General features: G+C 45.8%; 2 protein-coding genes across 2 annotated transcripts in view; one reads left to right on the top strand and one right to left on the bottom strand.

The window, feature by feature from the left end:
- The window catches only part of LOC143350094 (uncharacterized), a 113,362-nt gene that overhangs the window by 608 nt on the left and 89,091 nt on the right, over positions 1-23,663 (bottom strand). Inside the window, exons 3-5 of the mRNA XM_076781913.1 lie at positions 7,329-7,387; positions 985-1,203; positions 68-879 (exon numbers count right to left, since the gene is read on the bottom strand). Of these exons, the coding sequence (XP_076638028.1) occupies positions 68-879; positions 985-1,152 (980 nt within the window). The 5' untranslated portion in view covers positions 1,153-1,203; positions 7,329-7,387. The remainder of the gene's footprint in view (positions 1-67; positions 880-984; positions 1,204-7,328; positions 7,388-23,663) is intronic.
- On the top strand, positions 2,399-6,669 carry LOC143349680 (outer dynein arm-docking complex subunit 4-like). Its single transcript, XM_076781088.1, has 5 exons — positions 2,399-2,639; positions 3,849-4,127; positions 4,825-5,254; positions 5,313-5,576; positions 6,042-6,669. Exons 1-5 carry the CDS (start codon positions 2,399-2,401, stop codon positions 6,667-6,669), a joined length of 1,842 nt encoding a protein of 613 aa, XP_076637203.1.

The following is a 23,663-nucleotide window of genomic DNA, read 5'->3' as shown; positions in this document are numbered from 1 at the left end:
AGCTCTAGTAGCCCCCTGGCAGCGAGCGCGGGAAGCGTCACCACGGGTTTAATCCTAAGCAACGAACCTCAAATGATTCCGTGGGACGTTGTGAATATCCTTGTAGACCAAGTGCAGCCTGACGGTGTCCGAGTGAAGATCGGCGCGAATGGTCCAGGCCTGTTTGTCTCGATCGTAGCAAGGCGTGGCGGCCAGGACGGCCGGACCACGGGCTTGGACCGTCACCTCGCAGATTGTTCTGGCCTCTATCATCTCCAAAGAGAGCCGAACCACCCCTTTGTGCGCGACTTCCGACCACCTGACGCGAGTGTGCCAGCCGAAGCTGCATCCCTCGGCGTCCGATAGGTCCTCTATCTGCCCTGAATCGATCCTACGGTCGCCCTCGCCCAGCACCACGCTGTACCTGACCCTGCACCGATGGTCGAAGCCCGTCAGCCTCGTCAGGTAGACGCTGACGCCGTTGTCGTGACCCCGGTAGCCCTCCGGCTCCTTGTTCCCGTGCGGATAGATCACCAGGTTCCAGTCGAAGCCGCCGAACGCGAAGTAATCCGTCTCCAGCTTGTTGGGCTTGGACTGTCCGGTGGGAAACGTGCTGCTGGGCATCTTAAGCTCCGTCATGTAGACGGTCCTCACGTTCGACATCGCCAGCTCCAGCTGAAACTCGCCGTTCGTGTCGGCGAAGTTTCGATTGTAGAGGTCTGACACCGGGATGTAGTTTCGGTTCCCTTGGGCCGGCGCCTCGTAGGTGAACTTGACCCGTTTCCCCGAGAAGCCTTCGTTCATCGAAAAGTGTTCCCTGTTCAGCAGGGTGAACGTGAAGTCCACGTAGACCCGCAGATTCCTCGATGCACCCCGCCATACCAAGTACGCGCCCAGCACCTTCGAGGACAGACAGTATCTTTCATTTTTGGACGTTTGGTTTCAGCTAAAGCTAAGAAGAACGAGAAATGAAATCTCCAGGGGTTCGGGGACCGTTTTGATCACCTTGTTTCCTCGCGAAAACGCGACGGACCATCGTTGGAAACCGCAGACGAGCTCCTTGCTGGTGACGTCTCTTTCGGGGTCGCGTACCACGCTCCTGGTGACGACGAACGAGAAGACCCGCGTGCCACTGCTGTCAGGCAGCTGCGCGAATCTGTAGAGCAGAGCCATCACCGCATCTCGAGGGCACAGCTAAATCGATGTGTCCACGATCCCTCGACCCTGTAACAGAGAACGATAATTCCCCTGTAAATTAGTCCCACTATTAAAAACAATGATATGGTCTCTTGGACGATATTTCTCAGAATCCAATTTATGTGCCTGAATTTTTTTAGAACGTTCCTGAAGTCGGTTTTCCCTTTTCAAGCACTCATTTTAAAGGGGAAGGTTCACAGAATCGCATAATATTTTTTACTCTAGCATAAAATTAAAGTTTCATTCATGAGTCACTAACTATAAAATAGCAATGCTTGGACTATATTTCTTACAGGGCAGCTTACACGTTTTATTTTTTTTCTAACGTTCCTGAAGTCGGTTTTCCCTTTTCAAGCACTCATTTTAAAGGGGAAGGTTCATAGAATCGCATAATATTTTTTACTCTAGCGTAAAATTAAAGTTTCATTCATGAGTCATCAATTATAATGTTAGCTTTAACAAGGAGTACTTCGGTGATGCAGAATCGGTCCGGTTCGAACGTTTCGTAAAAAGTTTCGAAAACGGCGGGATCCTCCGTCATCGCGGCGGAAAAGGACAAAGTACCAGCCACGAATCCACTTCGGTAGTTTCAATGTAATCCCTCGCTGTACGTGACAATTAATGCCACAGAGAGCTTTACATGTACTGTGCAGTATTTTACAGTCGAAAGCGGATTACGATAGGTCTCGACGTGCATTCAAAGGAACTCCAGACGGGAGCACACGAACCTCAAAATGTACTCCCAGAAACCGGTTCCAAGAATCGACGACTATTAAACGCATCGCTGAAATCAATTGCAATCAATTGCAAAATTGACCAACTTTGTGTAGATACTTCTCAGACTACCTATATTTGCGATTTATATAATCTAATACTGTAAACCAACTTTGTTTCGCGAATGTAGTTACAAGGCGCGAGGTTCGAATCGAGAAATCGGCTGTCACGATTCGATGAACCGCGGTCCCGGTTATCTTCGTCCGAAAACGTAAAAAAAAAAGTGGGGTTTCGTAAAGATGTGAGCACGAAACGATCCCGTCCCGAGACCGCGGTGCAAAATTCATGAGTAAAGGGGAGCCTTTGATCTCCACGGGGGTGGCTTTCAGTCTCGTGAATTATATATGTCGTTCGCTCGGATAGGTTAGTCGACTCGAAATTCGCGGAGATCGACCGAGGGGCCAAGTTTTCCGAATAATTTCTCCTCCTCTGGGCAACACTCGCCACGATGGCGATGCTGAAGCAGAAGGAGGCTCCGGAATTCTTCAGGGACTGGATCGTTTATCGGGAATGGGCCCACAAGTTAGCCACACGCGAGAACTACCCCGTCGCGGAGCACTATTTCGAGAAAGCGATCCAGCAATGTCCGGGCGACGATCTGAGGACCTACCTAGGCCTCGGTAAAACCCAGCTCAAATACGCGAGGTACGCCAGGGCGATGAAGACCATCGAGAAATGCATATCTATAGGTTAGAACGACATTATTCGCTGCGTTGAAATATTTTATTTTAAGGTTTGTTCCAAGGAAAGCTTTTATATAAATACTTGGAGTAATGAAACTTGTGCAATCTACGAGTTCCATTTTTTCTCCAACGTTCCTGAAGTCGATTCTCCTTTTGAAGACACCAATTTTGTAGGGGAAAGCCCAAGGAATCGCATAATATTTTTTACTTTATCATAAAATTAAAGTTTCATTCATGAGTCACTAACTATAAAACAGTAGTGCTTGGACTACATTTCTTACAGGGCAGCTTACACGTTTTATTTTTTTCCTAACGTTCCTGAAGTCGGTTTTCCTTTTTCAAGCGCTCATTTTGAAGGGGAAGCTTCACAGAATCGCATAATATTTTTTATTCTAGCATAAAATTGAAGTTTCGTTCGTGAGTCATCAACTATAACGTTCGCTTGATCCAATAGCGCTCGGACAACATTTCCCGTGTTCGAATTTTTTCCCGCCGTTCTCGAGGTCGTAATTTCCCCTTAAAATATGCATTTTGCAGGATAAGGTCCAAGGGATTGCGCAATATCTTGTAAGCTAACGCGGAGCGAAAGTTTCGTTCGTGGAGCGCGAAAAATAAGGACCGAAAGCGGTCCCTGTATGTCAGGACTTAAAGAGTACTTAGGTAGTGAGAGATAACGCGCAATTCGCGAAAGTCCGGCGGGGCAAATTTCCTACTTCCGCTGTAACCCAGGAAGCGGACGCGTCGGATTTGTTCTAACGGTGTCGTGGAGGGGGGAGCAGTTTAAAATAATTTATGCGACGAAACAACTTTAAAGAGGACCGCGCTGGCTCCGGAACGAGTTTTCACGGTGCTTCGATGCAATTACTTAGCTTGCTTTTCCTTGAGATTACACTTACTTTGCACGCACGGCAATGATTTCCTGCAAACTAGCTATAATTAATTAATTAAAAATTTATCCCGAGAAAACTTGGTCTTTTTAGTCTTCGGAACAGAAGCGCGCCATTGTACGTCGGCGTATGCTCGTTAAAACTTGATTCATTCTTCCCGGACTTATTAAACTTTAATATTTTATTGGATGGAGGCTCGTTAATGACTTCATCCGCGACTATACCGTTCGATAAAGTACGACCAATCGTTTGCTCTTTCCCAATCCGTAAGCAGCTATGTTTATTTAAAGGTAAACGTTTATTCGAAGGGATCGTTATCGATTTTCAGACCCAACCTACTCGAAAGTGAAGCAGAAGCAGCTGCAGACCCTTTTCCAAGTCGGAGAGTTCGAGTATAGTTTGGTTCACGCCCACATGGGCTTCCAGAAACATCGAACTGTCGCCCTGCAGCATGGAATAATCCAAGGCAACGAGACCATCCACGACTGCGTCGGTAGAAACACCTCGCCCAAAGCCCTTCTGCTTCTCTCACCCTGGATAAAACACCTCGAGGAACACCGGAAACTGATGTTCGAGAAGCTCAAAGAGGAGGTGGACGAACTCGAAGGCAAGGAAACGAATCAGTTCGACTAAAAGAACGTTCCAAAACTTAAATACACTCGCCTAAATACGTACCCGGTCCCTTCACCCGTTAAAAGTTCGCCCGCTATAATAAACTCCAACAACGAAAGCCCGTTGAATCGTTCTCCGAGCGCCTCTTCAAAACCGGAAGCGCGAAATCCTATTACCGCTCGTTGTGCTCGCGAACGACGGTCTCCAGCGTTTCGGAAAAAGAGAATACGGGCTGGATAATATTTATTATCGTCCTGTACGCACAATGCCCCCGGGGGAGCAACGTAACGGGATTGCAATCCGCTGCACCGGCAAGTTAAACTGTTCAACGAATGGTATTAAGTTGTAACGAGCTTTTTTTCCTACCCCCCTGGTCACGGGAAGTAATTTTCGTAACCGGGACGTCGAGTTACAGTCCAATTAGTCCGCGGGAAGTTCCAGCGACGGAACAAGTCCGCGCTAACTTGATTTTCCGCGGGACCGTGTTTACGGGGGAATTAAAGTCACTAAATCAGAAAGTTAAGTCGACGGTTGGAAATTAGTCGAGCGTCCCGGTGACCTGTCTTCGTCCATTTCTGGCGTCACTTCCCGTGCTCGCCGTCAGAGGGCCACGCACGCTCTTGTCTCTCTCGCAAGCGCTCGACCAACGCTTACATTTTTGCAAATTTTATTAAGGAGAATCAATTTACCAGGCATAGAGCAGGAGGAGCAGTCCAAGTTCAAAGTGAACGACCCTGAAGTGAAAGCCGAGACCGAGTTCAAAAGGTTCCAGCGCGTCGTAGCGAAGATATACCTGGGCTACCTGGCCAACGACAAGGACTTTCTGGAAATGCTCACAGAACGCCCGGAGATCCTGGAGTCCCCGAACAGGGCGACCACCGAGGAACTGCAGGCTCTGGCGGCGAGCAACTACAGGAGGGCCGTACGCAGACAGAACATCCTCCGAATGAGACGACCCCTCTACGTGACTCTCTTCGAACGAATGGCCATACCGGAGGGCCATCGAGCGATGATCGAGGCTGAGAAGCAAATGCGCAGGAACCTCATCATCGTCGAAGCAGACTTCCTATTGCGACGTCTGCACGACGTGAGGATGAGCAAGGACTACATCACGTTCTTCAGGTGGGTTTCACTTTGCGATACCTCCAATCGATTCTAAAAAGTCCCGAGGCGTTTCCAGAATGGTGGACCGTGTCAAGGACAGGTTCGACTCGTACTCCCTTAAGATGTTCCCGCTGAGGCAGAAGTGTCTGGACGCGGTGTACAACATGGTGGCGTGGACGTACATCGACGTCCGCGATCTAACTCATCTGCGGACCAGGGAGCAGAAGACGACGTACTTGAAACACCACATGGGAATACGCGTGGCCGAATTGCCCCGCGACACAGACATCGCCTGGGTGCGCTTGAACCAAGGAAAGGACACGCTCAGGGTTTTTCGAAGGTATCCTTGCAACAATATTCTCCTCGTTCGCCAATAAGTTTAGAGCCCCGGCGAAGCTACTTACGACTCGAGTCACAGCTATTTCAACAGCAACGCGGAAAAAGCACAGGGAGAACCGGGTAATTTATGTTGCGCAAAGCCCGTTCGGGTAAATTTATGCGAAACAAAGCCGGGGTTGGAATTGGGTCGGGAGTTTCGGACGCCATAATTCAAGCATTACGTTTTATCCACTTTGTTTGTCACTGTCCGCGTTCGCGGAACAGTCCTACGAAGTATCTTCCGCCGCGAGCACTTGTTCCGGTCTGAAACTGACGCGCGGGTAAAATCAAAATCGATTTCCTCCGTTCGGGTGACCCGAGGCTGCCCTGATCAAACTAAATTGCAGGCGTAAGCGAGCCTTCTACAACAAAATATGACCCGAAAGCTCGCGAAAGCATAAATAAAATCGATCGTCAACAACGTCAGGCGTTTAGCAATGGCGTCGGAGCCCCTGGAGCTCGCCTGGCTCTTCCACGAGCTCTGCAAGCACCTGATCGACATCCGGCGCTACGACCTGGCCAGATTCTACGGGAAAAAGGCCAGCGACATGGGCGAGCAGGCGGGCAGCGAGCAGTGGATCCTGAACGCCCATCATCTCTTCGTGAGGATCGAGATCAACCAGAACTACCGCAACGAGGCGAAGGAGTCGGCCCTGTTGGCGCTCACCAGCTCCAAGAAACTCGGTCTGGACTTCCTGGTGGACTTCTACACGCGGATCGTGGACATAATCGACGAGATGGACATAGAGAAGATGCTGGTATTCGACGCCATCGCCGAGAGGCAGCAGCTGATCCTCGATCTGACGCCAGAGGACATGAAGACCAAGGTGGACTTCCTTTGGCGGAGCATGGACGCGGTGCCAGCCAAGAGGAGGATGTCCGTGATGCCTGGCTGCAAACCAGTCGACAAGGAATTCAAGCTGCCTTGCAAGAGGATGACCATCCTCCCGAGTCCTCGTAAGGACCCAGAAGTAGAGGCCAGGAAGGCTCTGTTGAAGTACTACGATTCTTCCATGGAGAGGCCAGGTTTCGTGGACTTCGACGCGTTGGACTGAACGGGAGACGGTAATTTTTTATGCTCTGCTTCGATGGAAGGTGAGTTCCACCTGGAGAATAGTCTACGAGGATCGATAATATTTTTGTAGCTTCTCGGGAAATCAATTGGAGAGTCTGTTGGGGATCCAACGATGTTTTGACGTTCTGGAAGTTTTCACCGCCCGATGGCGAGGATCGATGACATTGGCGTAGGACTCGAATCTTGAGAATCGTGGTGACTTCGTCGGCGTTCGATCGAAAGTATAGGCTCCCCTGCATCGTCGAGTACGTCCAAGAAGTTGAGAAGAACATCAGATTCCCTCTATTGGAAAAGTTCTTGCGCACCCCCGCTGCTAGAGGGATCCTACGGGTCTTCGGATACTTTATAATTAACTGGAGAACCTATCGGGCCGGTTTTTTCGGCCATCTTCCGACGGACATCGGGCGATAAAAAGTTTCCGATTTCTTCCCTCTGCTCTGTGTATTCCTCCCTTAGGCAGGGCTCCGTTAATGTATCGAGCAAAGTTACCTTGTGTCTTCGAAACATAATTACCTAATCCAGCCTCTTATGGTCTCGCGATAAGCTTTTAGATTTAAGCTTACATCGATTATTAACGACGTTACCGTGTTCTTGTAAATTGTACGATCTTTAATACAACGTAAGAATTAAAATACTTGCCTCCCTGACACGATTATTCTTCCCCCTCAGGTGACTATGGATCCTGGTACCCAATATTCCTGAAACATATAATTTATAATTAGCAAAATACCCGTCGTTTACATTGCGAAATATTAAAATACTCCAATTCGTTCAGGAGGTATGATTTTTTTAACATAAGCATCAATTTTTGAGGAAACATTTATGACCACACATTATGTTCTCGGTAAAGAATTTTTTTCTCGAAACTGAATAGGATTTCGGGGGTATGTTTGTTGATCAAAAATGCTTGCAATTGACCCCCGGAACCGAAAATAATTTTTTTAGAATTAATTAAAAATTTTTTTTTTCGTCGAAAAATTTAGGCACCTATCCCCTGTCGATTTCTCTTAAAAATTAGATTTTAATTTTTAGTAATTTTATTTGACGCCCTACAGAAAAGTTGTGTAGTAGTTTTTTGTAGATACTCATGAGCTCTATTTCAGAAAAAAGTTTCAGTGAAATATATTCACTATTGTAGGAGTTATGGTCGTTTGAAAATTGAACCACTTTTATGGGGTTTTTCTTATTTTACGGGGTCAAGGAGCAACTTTTCCAATATTTTTATAATTTGTACATATTCTTGACCAAAATACGCGTCGATTGCTTTTTTAAACATTAAAATCGTTCAATCCGTTCAGAAGTTATGACGTTTTAAAGATTCGCATGAAATTTCAGGGAAACATTTCTGGCTTCACGTTAGATTTTCGGTAAAGAATTTTTTTCTCGGGGGTATGTCTATTCACCAAAAATGATTGTAATTAACCCCCCTAGCTAACAATAATTTTTTCACAAAGATTAAAAAATTTTTTTTTTTATCGAGAAGTTGAGGCACCTACCCCCTGTCGATTTTTCTTAAAAATTCGTTTCTCACAATTTCAAAGCACGTAAACCTGCATAAATGAATAAAAGAAAAACCACGAGATTTTAAGTGCTGAATAAAAAAAAGAAAACAGCGGTTTGAGGTATTCCTGTGGCAGATTTCAAGCGGAAGCGTTCAAGTTTGAAGATCGATGGCGGTGCTCGCTGGCAGAGTCCTGAAGGGCGAGCTGGTGGACCTGAACGAGACGCGGAAAACGGTGGAAAATGCGGAAAATCGGGCTCGCCAGGAGCGTAACAGCGAGGCGAAGTCGGGTCGTCGCGAGCTCGCGCAGGCTCTTCACCGGGAGGCCGATCGACTCCATCACAGGCGAGACATTACCATGTATCCTGAAACTTTTCCGCGGCCAAAGGGGCACGATAGAGTCGCCGACAAGGTTATCGGTTGCCAAAGCGACACGGACGGCAAACAGAATTCGAGATTCCGCCGTTTCCGTTTCCGTTTCCGACTTCTAACGACCGAATTTATGCATTATTAATTCGCGGGGATAACGATCCCGTCGCGCCGGAATCGGTTTCAGATTTCCGCCTTTTAGGGGGCCCCGGAATATTTATTTGTACGCCAGCTAAACGCACGATTAAGGATTTCGAGGTTTGCTAATAACGGAGAACTCGTAGATATTTTTGAAAGGCGATCGTCTTTAATTGTCTCAATTTGGATCTGAAAAATAGATCGACGCGACACGCGGAGACATTGTTAGCGTTGTTCCGACGCGATCGCTAAAACTAATTATTGAAATCGCGCCGGTAACAATTTAATTGCGTTTCAAATGCCCGTTCGGTTTCGTTTGTATTGTTCCTGCGCGGTTTTGATGATTTAATCAGCGAAATTAATTTATTCCTTTTGGAACGTCGCGCCCGGTTATTCGACAGACCCTACGCCATCGCTTAATCACTTTTGCATTGTTAATTATCGCGAGCGCGCCCCCGCTGTCCCAAACAATTATTTCAAGAAACACGAGTTTGAAAAGCACGATGCAAAATTATGTTAATCTCCGTATTACCATTCGGTTCGAAATTCAATTCTTCCTGTCTCTTTCTCCGTTACACGTTCAACTTCCATTGCCCGGGGAATCCAACGAATTTTGTGGGAATTATTACGAAGAAATCACAAACACACAGACATTCCATTCTAAGTATACGCGAAGGGCGATTAAACAAAGTTCCATTAGGATTGAACGAGAATGGTACAAGTCATAGGGGAGTCACAAACACACAGACTCTGAATTGCAATTAGCCTATACTTTCCATCAGAGTGTAAAGAGAGGAACAGAATGTAATTACGTCAGGATCGGTGAAAGGTGGACACGTTATAGGGTGATCATAAACGCACGGTGAATTTCGCATTAATAACACGTTTCAATTTTGAAGCCGTATCGATGATGAATCGTTAGCCCCCAAAGAACCGGGATAATTCGTCCGAATAATGCAGTCGCGAATTATCGTTGGCGATTATCGGCCCTTTCGGCCCGAAAGCATTAATGTCACCGTTTCATTCACAAGGGCTGTCAATTGGCACGGGTGTTTCAGGCCGCTGTGAATTGCGCGCCATAAACGAACGCGAACGCTTCTCGGCCGATTGAACGCAGCCAGAGCGAGACCGCGGAATCGCGTAATGCTGGTCGCGGAATTATGGCCGGGCAAGTTATTTAGCTTCTTTGTCAGGCGATCGTTTGTGGCCTGGAAACGCTCGCCCAATGAAATCCGGTTCGAACGATCTGGCTGTTGCAAACGATAATAAATTACAGGACGATATTCGCGCAAAACTAGAACCGTGGACGAATTCACCACCCAATTTATACCAATTTTTCAAGGTTCTCAGCATTTTAAGCGCGACAGGATTAAGGGCACGCGTTGGTTAATTGCTCCTCGCGGCGCCAGGACGACGTCACCGTAATGGCGTTCGAGATGCTTAAACAGGACGACTCTGGCAGTAATTAATCGCGAGCTCAGGTCGCCCGTCGTTCTGGCGTAGGCGAACATCAAACCGTTTAATTGCAATTTCCAGCGGCGATTACGAGTCCGCGTTAGTGCTGTACCATCGAGCCGCGAACTTGTTTCCGCGGGACAGCAGTCACAGCGTGGCCGCCAGGAGGACCACGGCGACGATAAGCTCCTGCAATAATCCCACGAAAGCACTACGGAGGGTTTTATCGAACGTGAAAACGGACGAACGGCTGACGGTCAGCCTCTGCCCCGAAACAGCCGTCCTTCAGGCCAACGACAAGCTCAGGAAGTCGCCTGATCCGTCCACGGTGGCCGAGGCCCTCGGGTGTGTAAACTTTTAATTGTGGAGTAGTAATTTAGGGTCAAGTTTAGTTAAAAGTCCAAACATGGCCGACATTTCCCGCGATTTTCGTCCTCTGTTCCACTTATCCACGGAAGGATGCACTCTATGGCAATTGAAACGACGAAGTAACCGCTCTATACAGACGCGACTTAACAGTTGCATCAATGGGAACGCACGCCCGTGAAAGCCTTAAGACTCCGGATCCAATATATTACTCTGAATTGTACGGACGAGACAATTAGGTCGTTCGCGTGAAAACGGTACTCTATACCTAAACGAGAGCTCGAGCTTTCGAGTAGCAATCTAGTCATTATTAATTTCATTAATAATTGTCTCAAAACCGATAGAAAGGTATTGTTATGCAAAAATTGATAATAATAATGCTTCACTGACGTCATCTCCGCATTATTTTCAGCTACTTCGACGACCACAAGAGGTTCTGGAAGACGGTGCCGTCCCCCAGGCCCTCGAGCGTCCAATTGGCGCGGTCGAAAACGATGCTGCGACAGCTGAACAACTTGGCGAACGCGTATCTGGACAATCTAGAATCGTCTTTCGAGTCGGGCAAGATGGCGGCCTCGCTGAAGATAGCGCAGGAGTTGCTGGTGTTATCGGAGGGTCTCCAGGACCCTAGCCGCTATCAGATAGGATCGTATCATTACTTGTCGCTGATCCACGTCGCCTTGGGGAGACACGATCGAGCGGCGTGGAACGTTTCGCGGTTGGTCAGGTTGTCCAGGAGCACCGGCGACGTGGTCCAGTTCTGTCGGGCGCTGGTCACCCTGGGAAAGGTGCACCTGAGCTTTGGACACCTCCACGCCGCCGCTAGGGCTTGGGAACACCTGGCCAGAGGCCTCAGAGAGCCGATCCCCGTCGCCTGGATCAGGCACGAGATCGGAAGGTGTTATTTGGAGACCGGAAGGCACGGTCTGGCGCTCGAGATGGCCACCAGGTGCATCGAAGCGGCCTCCAAAGGCAGCTCTGAAAAGTGGATGCTACACGGGAGACTCCTACTAGGTCAGTTAACGAGGAAAGTCCGAAAGAAGAGTTTAGGATGTATTTAAGGACCTTAGTTTCAATGTTATCAGAGCTAGAGGAGATATTGAATTCTCAGCTTCTTCAGGGGCTAATCAGGCACCGGATGCCCCCCAAATCGATGATCTGATTTTCCATAATGGATATTATGCGTATAACCGGCCCACCTAATCCTCGGGCTATAATACCGCAATCTATCTGCCCCAGCAGTCTGTAACATCTCCAGCCTATCGAGCCCCTGACGAAGCTGGCTGCAACGCCGGCGAAACGTCGGAATCAATTTCCACGTGAGTACGATTTACATCCCAGGGCCTGGAATATTGATAGGAACATCGCCGCCGCGAGAGCCTCGGACCGTTAATCCGCGGCTATGCTAATGCCGTTCATTCCACTTGAATTGCAACTGCTAGGATGACCGCAGCTACGAGAGTAAGACTTCCTGAGTACTCCGGATTATAACTTCACCGTTTCGATAGGGGTTGAGCCACGATCAATTATGAAGCGTTAGCCTGTGGAGTCGAATCAAAGATCGTTGCTAAATAACTTTGCTCTGGGACTTGAAAGACCTAGAGATACAAATAAATCATTCTCCTAGCCAGTGGACGAGTAAACGACTCTTTTATCGCGAAGGTCAGAGTCTGGCGAAGCTGGGGAGATTCACGGAGGCGTTGGGCGAGCTACGGATAGCCGCGAAGATCACCGAGGAGGAGGGCGACAATCCGATGCTGTCCTACATTCGCGATCTTATCGATCAAGTGACGCGCGCCCTCGGGAGGATCGCGCCCGGGAACGGATACGGCGGCGCCGAGGAATCGAAGGTCTCGTCGTCCTCGAAGAGGGAAGAGACCCGGTGCACCGCTGGACGAACGGAGACCGTAATAACCACGATGTTCTCCCAGAGGAGGGTGATTACGGAGCATCGCGATGGAGGATCCAGCAGTGAGGTGTCGGTCGATGAGGACGAGGAGATAACAACTCATTCGATGGAGACTTATCGGGAAAGTGAGTGTTTTCTGCTGGTGCTACCACGATCACCCTAACTCCTCCACATGTAGGGGTTGGGGATCCTTGAGACACGAGTAGTAGCGGTACGGTGGTGGTCCAGTCGTTAGAGCGACTGGCTGGCAATCCAAAGGTCACGGGTTCGAATCCCTCCAGTACTTTACATCGTTTTTTCTGTAGATTATATAACATTTCTGTGTTCAATGGTCAGTGTTGTACAATGTTTCTTCTAGTGGTCAACGTCTGTTCATGTGTGGGAATTTAACATAGTATCACCACATAATGGTGACCATTAATTGTACCTATGCTTACTAGGGTAGAATTAGAATTGCTTCTAGAGAATTATCTACGATATTTCCCCCAGCACCTCGACCGCCAGGGACGTATCGGAGAAGTTCGATCCCCGAGGAAGACGAGGGCCTCAATGGGGCTTCGTCGTCCTCATCCAACGATGCGGCTGACTCTGAACGCGCTGAGGACTTGTTGAGGGAGCTGGCGTTGGACGCGGATGACAACTTGAAGGAGGAGGCGAGCAGAACGTCGATGAACACCACCGCGACCTACGTGATAGAAAGGGCGAAACGCGAGTCGGTGGAGGAAGGGAAAGGGATCTCCTGGAGGGCCGATAAGGGCCGCGGGGGCGGCGGGGAGGCGGAGGAGACCGTTGCCTCGAGCGATAAGGCCGCGGAGGAGGGTATGTTAAATGCTTTTCGCGTGATTGAAGACCTGGACGAGAAGAACGAAGTCGAGTTGCTGGAAATGGTGAGGGACTTGCTGCTGACACGCGACGGGGACGATCGATCGCGCGATCTAGGCAACTCCGGCGACGCCAACGGCGAGAACTGCGGGAACTCGAGATCCACCGAGGATAGGGACAAGGTCGAAGAGTGTCGCGCCCTTTACAAACACTCTTTGCCCCCCAGCCCTAAGAAACGCGACGCTGACGGGGACTTTCAAGCGTTCGATTCATCGTAAGGGTGACTTTAATGGCTAAATCTAACGTGGATCCTCGCAAGCTATTAACAAAAATGAGGATTGCAAGGGGAACTGCGATATTTACATTCAGTTTATTTGTACGAGTTGAGTTCACCGATCGATTTTTGCCACTGCGAATTTTATTTTTATTTAGCACGGATAATATTCGAGAATAGAACGTAATTATTATACGATACACCGATTTTCTATGGAAAATAATAAATTCGTATATCATTATAAATAGCAACACCTGTTATAGTTTTTCCAGTAAAATAAAATCGAGAAAGGAAGAAACATCGGAGTTTTGGCTACTGATTAACGAGTTTTCGCCAGGTCCTCGGTCCCCTGTATGGAAACGGAAACAAAATCTGACTGGCCTGAAATATTCCCCCTTTTACCAGCAAACGAGAGTCGTTAAAGCGATTCGAGTGGATCGCCTGTACAATTAAGAGCGTCGGAAGAAGCGACTCAATGAAACCCATCACCGACCCATTAAAATCACCCTGAGTACCAGCCATAAATTATCGACCAACAGAGGCTTCTTCCAGCGCGAGATTAAAGGCTCTCGATTTTAATGGGGCGCACAATCGAGGAACGCCTCGTTATTCCCCGATGCGTTCGAATTTTTCCCACCTGCGGCCTAATTGGCCGGCCATCGCGGATGAATTAAATTCCAGAGAGGGTGGTCGATGCACCGCGGTTCATTTATTTATTTACACGTTCCGTTTATAAACGAATTTAATTAAAACAACGGTTGCAATTACGCGCGGTAATATAAAACCACCCCTTTGTTTTTTACTCCCGAACTTCGGAATTCACTAACGCAATTAAACGTAAATGAATAAAAATTAATCGAGGCGACCGAGCGACGTTCAAACTCAGCGCGCCTCGTTCCGTCGCGATTAATCAGCGCTCGATGTTTTCGCATCCGAAACACGGGAGAAAGCTCGCGCTTTGACTAACATAAGGCTGTTTGCTAGATTGCAGATTCCGTTAATAGGATCACTATGAGCTGGGGGCTTAATTCTGCGCATTGTTGGTCTGAACAGAAGAGTCTAATCCCGGGGCTGCATTCACGGAAATCCTCATGGAGCAGCCCCCGGGACAAATGATCCCGCCATTTACAATTTTAAAGAACAAGATTAGGGACTCTTTTTCTCTGCTAGATTTTCCCAGATAGACACTGCTAAAGATCTATTTGAAGATTTATTCCATGAGGAACACTGTAACACTATATTCCAACTCATCAACAGTTGTCAACATCGACTAGAAAGTTATTTTCTCGAACAGCTGCTCAAGTAGATAGTACCAAAGATCTATTTGAAGATTTATTCCATGAGGAATAGTGTAACACTATATTCCAACTCGTCAACAGTTGTCAATATCGACGAGAAAGTTGTTTTCTCGAACAGCTGCTCAAGTAGATAGTACCAAAGATCTATTTGAAGATTTATTCCATGAGGAACAGTGTAACACTATATTTCAACTCGTCAACAGTTGTCAACATCGACGAGAAAGTTGTTTTCTCGAACAGCTGCTCAAGTAGATAGTACCAAAGATCTATTTGAAGATTTATTCCATGAGGAACAGTGTAACACTATATTTCAACTCATCAACAGTTGTCAACATCGACTAGAAAGTTATTTTCTCGGCTACTTGCTCAGGTAGACAGTACCAAAGATCTATTTAAAGATTTATTCCATGAGGAACACTGTAACACTATATTTCAACTCATCAACAGTTGTCAATATCGACTAGAAAGTTATTTTCTGGACCACTTGCCCAGGTAGACAGTACCAAAGATCTATTTGAAGATTTATTCCATGAGGAACAGTGTAACACTATATTCCAGCTCGTCAACAGTAATCAACAACGCCTAGAAAGTTGTTTTCTGGACCACTTGCCCAGGTAGACAAGTACCAAAGATCTATTTAAAGATTTATGTTGACCACTTGTCAAGATCTACTTGCAACTGAACCGTTCAATGGTCGGAAGATACCATTACGAAGTGGAGTGAAGAATTAGTGGAGCCAGGGTGCGAATTCAGACGTAGCTCGGTTAAAACAAGGAGCTTAAGGGTGTCGGTGGACGGAGGAATTCGAGTAGAACGGTTCGATCCGGGACGGAGCGGCAAAAACGCTGCCAGGAGCTTCCTCTCGCACCTCCGTTCCTCCCCGACGTTTCACGGATGCCTAGACACGTCCGTCGAAATCCGTTATTCGGCCATTGGTAACGCGAATGAATATTCAATCGACCGTCGGAGCTCGCCTGATAACTGATAATCCCTCGCGCTCGAAATAGCTGGAATCCGCGTCGCTGTCGGAGGAAAGAGGATTCCGCGCGGTTTCCTACCTCCGATTCTTCCACGATGAAATATGGACGACGGGGATTATGCATTTTTCCGCGCTGGAAGAACGGGGCCCGAGAGGGAACGTCCTCCGAGCACTTCGACGACGAGGATTGGCGATCTCCGGAGTGTTTCGTCCCATTGTACACGAAAAATGCAATTTCATCGACCCTCTCCGTTTCCTTTAGTGTTCAGAATTAATCGATCAATTCAAATCCTCCGGCGAGAGACTAAATCAGTGTGTTCAAAGTTGACGGATACGCCCCGTCCTCTCTGTATTAAATTTTGAAATTTCGAGTCAATAAACCGTGGAACGGTAGTTTCTATCGAGAGTCCCGGGAGTTGCAGCGAGCGAACCTCGTTCGCAATTTACTATTCCCGGCGATGAAGCGTGCGATCATTCCGGGTAGCAGCTATATGAATTTCTCGTTAAACTGCTCGTCAAACAGACGGTATTACGGCGCCGGTTATTCTCGGAACGAACTGGGAATTTGATCGTGGGCAGGACGAGGCACGTGCCGCGCTGGGAAATGTCAATTCCAGGGCGGAATGTGCGTGCGTAGGCACGAGGAGGGCTCGTTGAGTATAAAAGGAGCCGAGGGGGCGGGGAACACGCCAGGGGATGAAAGGTACTTTCCGAGCTACCTGTTGAGCTACCCTATGTGTTCTAGGCAGGCCTCTTTTGTACGGTCATCAAGGCGGTGGAAATAGCTCTTCGTGCTCGCGAGCGACCTAATGGCGCCGCGAGGGAACCGGACCACTCGAATTACTTGCACTGTTTCCCATTTTTTTGTCGACCGTTTGTCACTGTCCTTGTTCGAACGCAGAAAAGGAATCGTTAACGCACGAGAAGCAGCGGCACGGGGGTGGTGCAGTCGGTAGAGCGGCTGGGTGGCAATCCAAAGGTCGCAGGTTCGAAACCCCGTCCACACCATGGTTTTTTCTCCGATTATTCGATGTTTCTGTGGTCGGTGTCCACTGTTGCACGATATTTATTCCAGTGGTCAATGTTTGTTCATATGGAAATTTAACTATATGACATAATGTGACCATAATTGTAACCATACATGGTCGTCGCTGTCCATGTCCTCGTGATAGTGTGAATAATGGTCGATTTCAATGGTTTATTCAACGGATTGTTTAAAAATGGATATCCCAATGACGTCCACAGTTCCCCAAACCCTGTTCATCGAGTCATAAATAATCAAAGACGAATATACGCTAAGAATGCCGAAAATCCATCTGTCGTTGGTGCGCGAAATTTCAGAATTCGGGTCAACTGCAATCAACGAGTTCCTCGACGTTCGCGTTCAATCGCAAAGAAATCTCGACGGTACTTAATTCACGACGGTAATTAAACAACCGGTATATTCAATTTTCGCTCCGGGAGCGGTGAATTCATTCCTCCGGCCCGGAGTTTCGCCCTCGATTATTTAAACACCTTTGCAAACGTTCCAACGCTTTTAATTTTTTCTGTTTCACCGTGGCTATACGCGAAGGACGATCCAGAGAAAAGCGTTTCCCGTCTCGACGACGCGTAATTTTGGCACAAAACGCGTCCTGGGTAACCGAAATCGCCAGGAGGAATCTTCTTGAATTCTCTAACAGGTAATCGGTGTTCCACGGTTTTCGTTTAACTTCCTCCCTTTGAGAGAGTACAGTTTTATTTGCCCACTCTGCGGGGGCATTAAAAGTTTTAAGGGAATTGGGGGTTCAAATAGGGGATAGGCAAATACTTCTCTATCCTTTGTTCGGGGCTTTTCCCTCCTTTTGGGCCGCCGGATGAAAGAATTTGCGAAAGTAACAAGACGCCCAGGCGGTCGACGATGGAAAATAATTTCGCAGCGTCTCGCGGCGCCGAATTAGAAACAACGCCCGGAACGTTTAATCGATTTCCTCTTAACACGACGTTTAAAACCTTTTAACCGCCACGGATGGGAGCGCAACGCTGTTCTTTAATCTCTTCGATCCCGCGGGGGAACTCGCCTAAAAAAATTCTACGGGGGATTAAAAACCACGAGAGCAGCGATGGCTCCAGAGGCTTTTACCGTCGTTAGATTAAACCGGGAGGAACGTTTCCTTCTGTTACGCCCGGGGGAAAAACCATCGCGAAAGAACCGACTGCCGTTTTCGCCTCGTTAGGAAATTTCATTTTAAAAAAGTCGAAAATTGCGCTTGACTGGAATATCACTTTAAAGAGACTTCGATGATTCATAGCTCGTAGGAATTTTGATATTTTTGCTTGAAAAAAATCCTGTGTATAGTGTAAACACTAGTGAATATATGTGGGGAATTTCAATGAGAAACAATCTACAGGTTCCGTTTTAAAAAATAACATAGAAGACCTAAAACTGTCCGGATCGAAATACTACTCCCTTAAGGAGACTTGTTTTGATGACTCGTAGCTCCTATGAATTTTGATATTTTTGCTTGAAAAAAATACTGTGTATAGTGTGAACATTAGTGAATATATCTGGGGAATTTCAATGAGAAACAATCTACAGGTTCCGTTTGAAAAAATAACATAGAAGACTTAAAATTGACTGGATCGAATACTATCCCCTTTAAGAGACTTTTTTTGATGACTCGTAGCTGCTATGAATTTTAATATTTTTGCTTGAAAAAAATACTGTGTATAGTGTGAACATTACTGAATATATCTGGGAAATTTCAATGAGAAACAATCTACAGGTTCCGTTTGAAAAAATAACATAGAAGACCTAAAACTGTCCGGACCGAAATACTACTCCCTTCAAGAGATTTGTTTTGATGATTCATAGCTCGTAGGAATTTCAATATTTTTGCTTGAAAAAAATACTGTGTATACTGTGAATACTACTGAATATATATGGCGAATCTCAATAAGAAACAATCTACAGGTTCTGTTTTAAAAAATAACATAGAAGACCTAGAACTGCTTGGACCGAAATACTATTCCTTTAAAGAAACTTGTTTTGATGACTCGTAGCTTCTATGAATTTTAATATTTTTGCTTGAAAAAAATACTGTGTATAGTGTGAATACTACTGAATATATATGGGGAATCTCAATAAGAAACAATCTACAGGTTCCGTTTGAAAAAATAACATAGAAGACCTAGAACTGCCTGGACCGAAATACTACTCCCTTAAGGAGACTTGTTTTGATGACTCGTAGTTGCTATGAATTTTAATATTTTTGCTTGAAAAAAATACTGTGTATACTGTGAACATTAGTGAATATATCTGGGGAATTTCAATGAGAAACAATCTACAGGTTCCATTTGAAAAAATAACACGTGGACTCGGAATGTTTCGAAGTCGCCGAAATTCTAAGTGAAAAGATTAATGCTCTGGTAATAGTTTCGAAGCCCGTTCCTTCGGGAGTTCTTTGCGTCCCGCAGGGTCAAGTGATCTTCTCCGCAGATATCGCGGGAAGTAGGTGAAGCTCGAATGCCGTGTGCATCCTCAAAAATAGATTTCGAACGCGAGTGGGTTTTCAATTTCCCTTCTCACGACGCGGGAAAAATCACGTACCGTATTGATTGCGTGGCTGGGGCAGTACTTTCGCGCAAATCTGCCTTCAAACGGCGGTCTGTTAGGAAATCGTTAAACGAAAATTACGGCCAGTGTTGCTTGGAATCGAAAACACCGTCGAATTTATAAAAAAACGAATGGAACTCAGCCCCGTGGGGACCTCACTGTTTTAAATAAAACGTATCTGTTAGAATTCTTGGAATATCTAAAGCAGATTCCGGGGGGGTAGAATTGCATAATACGGCTGAGTGGTCCACGAGTATTTACGCTCGAGGCTTTCTATTTTCTACGAGAAACGAATATTCGGAAGATGGAGGGCGCAACAAAGGGCTGACAAATGCACCGAATTCTATGAATATCTCTGTACAAATGCCGTTGGACCGCGTTCCATGAAAATGATAAACAGCCTCTTCATTTTGCCGCCGTTTTCCGCTCGCGCCGGCGATTCTTAACTACGTCGAATAGACGGGGACAGAAACCCAACGATCCTCGCAGTTCCATTTGTACAATTACGCGATTCCGTTGCATAGAACGGGGCGGTATAAATTTCGCGAGAATCGTTGATTTCGTTTTACGAGGTAGTTACGAGTGAAAAGAGTTCGAGGAGCGCCGGGCTGGAACGGTCTTTTAAAATGGAAAGGAACCGGCAGACAGGGGAGTTCGAACAATGGCGTCGCTCGTGACGCGTGCACCGGACGCTGGTTCGCTGCAGCCTTTCATTTTTCTGTTCGTGTCTGGTTCGCGCGCGTCGCGGATAACGTTACGAGAAATCGATAAGCGGGGCTTTGCAGTCGAGATGCAGATACCCGAACCGTGGAAGAAGCTATGGCTGATCCGCGACTGACGACGCGAAATCTCCAAGAAAACTGCGCGGGAAAAAGCCTATTTATACAGACTATAGACAGAATCCTCGATGCACTAGAAACTGGAACAATTACAATTCATTTTGGGGGTGGTTTTACGAAACGAAACGAGTTGGAAATCAAGGGTGATGAAATTGTGGAGCACCAACCATAGAAAACACTGTATCTCGCTTAATAGTGCATTTAACATAAAAAATTGTATAACTAAAGTTGTTAGGGACTAGATTTCTCAACTTTTCTGTCCCATTGAAATTTTCGATACAATCGACGGTACTCGAGTTAATTGCAAGACCAAATAATCTCCATCTCGAAGACAGCATTTCCGGTCCCGAAAGACGTAGAGAAGTTCGATCCATGTAATTCGAATTTCCTGTTTGGGAGCGTTTTCTGGTTCCTCGTTACTCTTTGTTCGTCCAACGAATGCAAACCGGTTGAATTATGGCGATAAACCGAGCGACGCGGGGGTGTTGTAGGGTAAAAATTGACCGTGTCGAATCGCTATAAGCCGTCATCCTCCGGTGCAGGGTTGATTTGCAACGCAACAATCGCCGGTCGCGGAAGCACGCTCGCTCGCGAAGGTTCGTTTATATCGATTTCCGATCTCTTTATCCGCGCGACACCAATAATATATGGAAATCGCGGGGGAAAAGAACCGGGGGCTGCTCGTTTCCGGCCCCGGAAATGAACGGGACGCGATACAAGCCGAGTATGCGTCGAAGGGAAACGAAGCAGCAGGCCGTTTCCTGTTCGAGCTCGACAATGGAAGAGGCTGCGGTTAACCTTTCGCGCAGCCTGTGAGAAACAGGACCCGTCCGCCATTGTTAATTGCTTCTTCGACCTTTCGACTACTAGAAGAAATCAAACTGAATCTCCGTTTTTCTCTCCAACCGCTGGCCATTTACCAAATAACTATCGTACACCCCAAATTGTGAACACATTGTCTCAATTGGGTATCCTTTTTATTAAATTTTAATTTTAATTCGAACTCTAGTAGTTTTGAACGATTTTAAATCGGCCTCGTTTACGTAGTATCTTCGATTTTATATAGGGTGTTCGGCCATTCCTGAGAAACATTTTAATGGGAGATTTTAGAGGCCAGAATAAGACGAAAATCAAGGATATCAATTTGTTGATTGAAGCTTTGTTAAAAAGTTATTGAAGAATTAAATTTCACCACCTACTCGAATTTTTTTCTCGAAAATGCGAAGGATTTCGAGGGTATGTCTATTGACCAAAAATGATTGTAATTGACCCCTGTAACCGAGAATAATTTTTTTAGAACGATTTGAAATCTTTTAATTTCGACGAAAAATTTCAGGGAAACGTATCAATGTATGGTCAGACATCTCATTTTCGGTAAGGAATTTTTTTCTCGAAAGTGCGTAGGATTTCGGTGGTATGTCTATTGACCAAAAATGATTGTAATTGACCCCTGCAACCGAAAATATTTTTTTTTGGTCGATTTGAAAAATTTTTTTTTCGCCGAAAAATTTAGGCACCTACCCTCTGTCGATTTCATTAAATATCCGTTTTTTATTTTTAGTAAATTTGATTGGCGCTGTATGGAAAAATTGTTTAGTACTTTTTTGTAGGTATCTATGAGCTCTACTTCAGAAAAAAATTTCAATAGGATACGTTCACTATTGTAGGAGTTATGGCCGTTTGAAAAGTGGACCACTTTTATGGAGTTTTTTTCACTTTACGGGGTCAAGGAGCAACTTTTACAATATTTTTACAATTTCTAAATATTCTTCGCTAAAATACGCGTTGATTGCTTTTTTAAACATTAAAATCGTCCAATCCGTTCAGAAGTTATGACATTTTAAAGATTCGCATGAAATTTCAGGGAAGCATTTCTGGCTTCACATTAGATTTTTGGTAAAGAATTTTTTTCTCGAAAATGCGAAGGATTTCGGGGTACGGTCTATTCACCAGAAATACTTGTAATTGACCCCTGTAATTAAATATAATTTTTTTAGAACGATTTGAAATTTTTTAATTTAATTCTTTAATAACTTTTTAACGAAGCCTCAATCAACAAATTGATATTCTTGATTTTCGTCTTATTTTTGCCTCTAGAATCTCCCATTAAACTTTTTCCCAGGGATGGCGGAACACCCTGTATGTAAATGTACGACAAACGCGACGAATAAATAAAACTGAATTAAAGAGGGTCTCACAATCGACTAGACAATGTAAAAATATGGCACGATAGTTGAGTTATGAATTATACGTTTTCCAGGACTGGAAATATTGTTTGAAAATTATTTTGGCGTCCTCTGATGAGTAATTTGATATCTTCGTTACTATTAATTCTATCAAAAATTTCTATACCATCGAAAAGTTTGAAAATTTAATTTGCAACAACTTTTGTCCCATATACTTTCTCGTATAAAAGCTACAGGAAATTAAATATCGAGCCCCAGTGCCCCATACCTGTCCCACAGAGCGTCCCACTCCACCAAGAATTCTATGAATTCGAAGTATCTTGTAAATAAGCACCCGAAACGAACAGGGTCGTGTTGTGCGAAGCCAGACAATGCCTCGAGAAGTTTAAATTAACCGTTTAAAAGTTTAAATAACCAAAGTTTAAATTCCAGTAGAGCGGAATTAAACGATGGTTTTCAAAGGACAGGGAGTCCCTCGTTTCTACGATCATTAAAATAATTTGGCAAACGTTCGAGGACTTTTCTGTTCTATAGAAATTTACATTCGTACGTAAACCCCCGACAAAAAATTAATTAGGGCAAGAATTGTATATCGCGCAAGATCTCCTCCACTTATGCAGAGGGTTTCTGTAATTTTTTAGATTTCTGGCTGTAAGGTCGTGGACGTAAATAAGGAGACAGTAATAATGGCGAGTGGCGGGTATCGTGTTTCTTGTTCCGTAAAAGACATTCTATGGAGGGCGTAACGAGACGCTTTTTCACGTAGAAAGGAACGGTTCGGTGTATTCTTCGACGATCTACGTTGCCATTACGCCGCTGAGGATCCTGACGCGGAGACAAAGCGGGCTCTCGTGGATCCCCAAGTGGAAGATCCACGCCGATAGTCAGACGCCGCAGTGAAGTCTGTCGACGATATCCGAGACGCTGTGAACGCGGAACTTTCTATCCACGCTAAAGTTAGACACTCTTCTCGGATCCTGAAGGATCTATACAGTAGCGGACGAGGAACTGGGGCGACCTTAGACTTATTCTTAAGGGCAAATCCAGCTGGGTTATTTAATTAACGAGAAAAGGGTCTCGACTGTCCCTGTTATTTCAATTATTATTACTAGACTGTAGATCTTCCTGCAAATTAACGAAATGGGAGCTTCGTAGAGGGTTGTCTCAACCCCTAAATATAATAATTCGTATCTTTAAACATTTCTTATATTATTGCACATTAACTGCATTATGTAATTTTTCG

The sequence above is a fragment of the Colletes latitarsis genome, chromosome 14 (assembly GCF_051014445.1).
Source record: "Colletes latitarsis isolate SP2378_abdomen chromosome 14, iyColLati1, whole genome shotgun sequence".
Lineage (NCBI taxonomy): Eukaryota > Metazoa > Arthropoda > Insecta > Hymenoptera > Colletidae > Colletes > Colletes latitarsis.
Note: the sequence above shows the minus strand (reverse complement) of the source record. Positions and strands in the feature narration are given on the sequence as shown.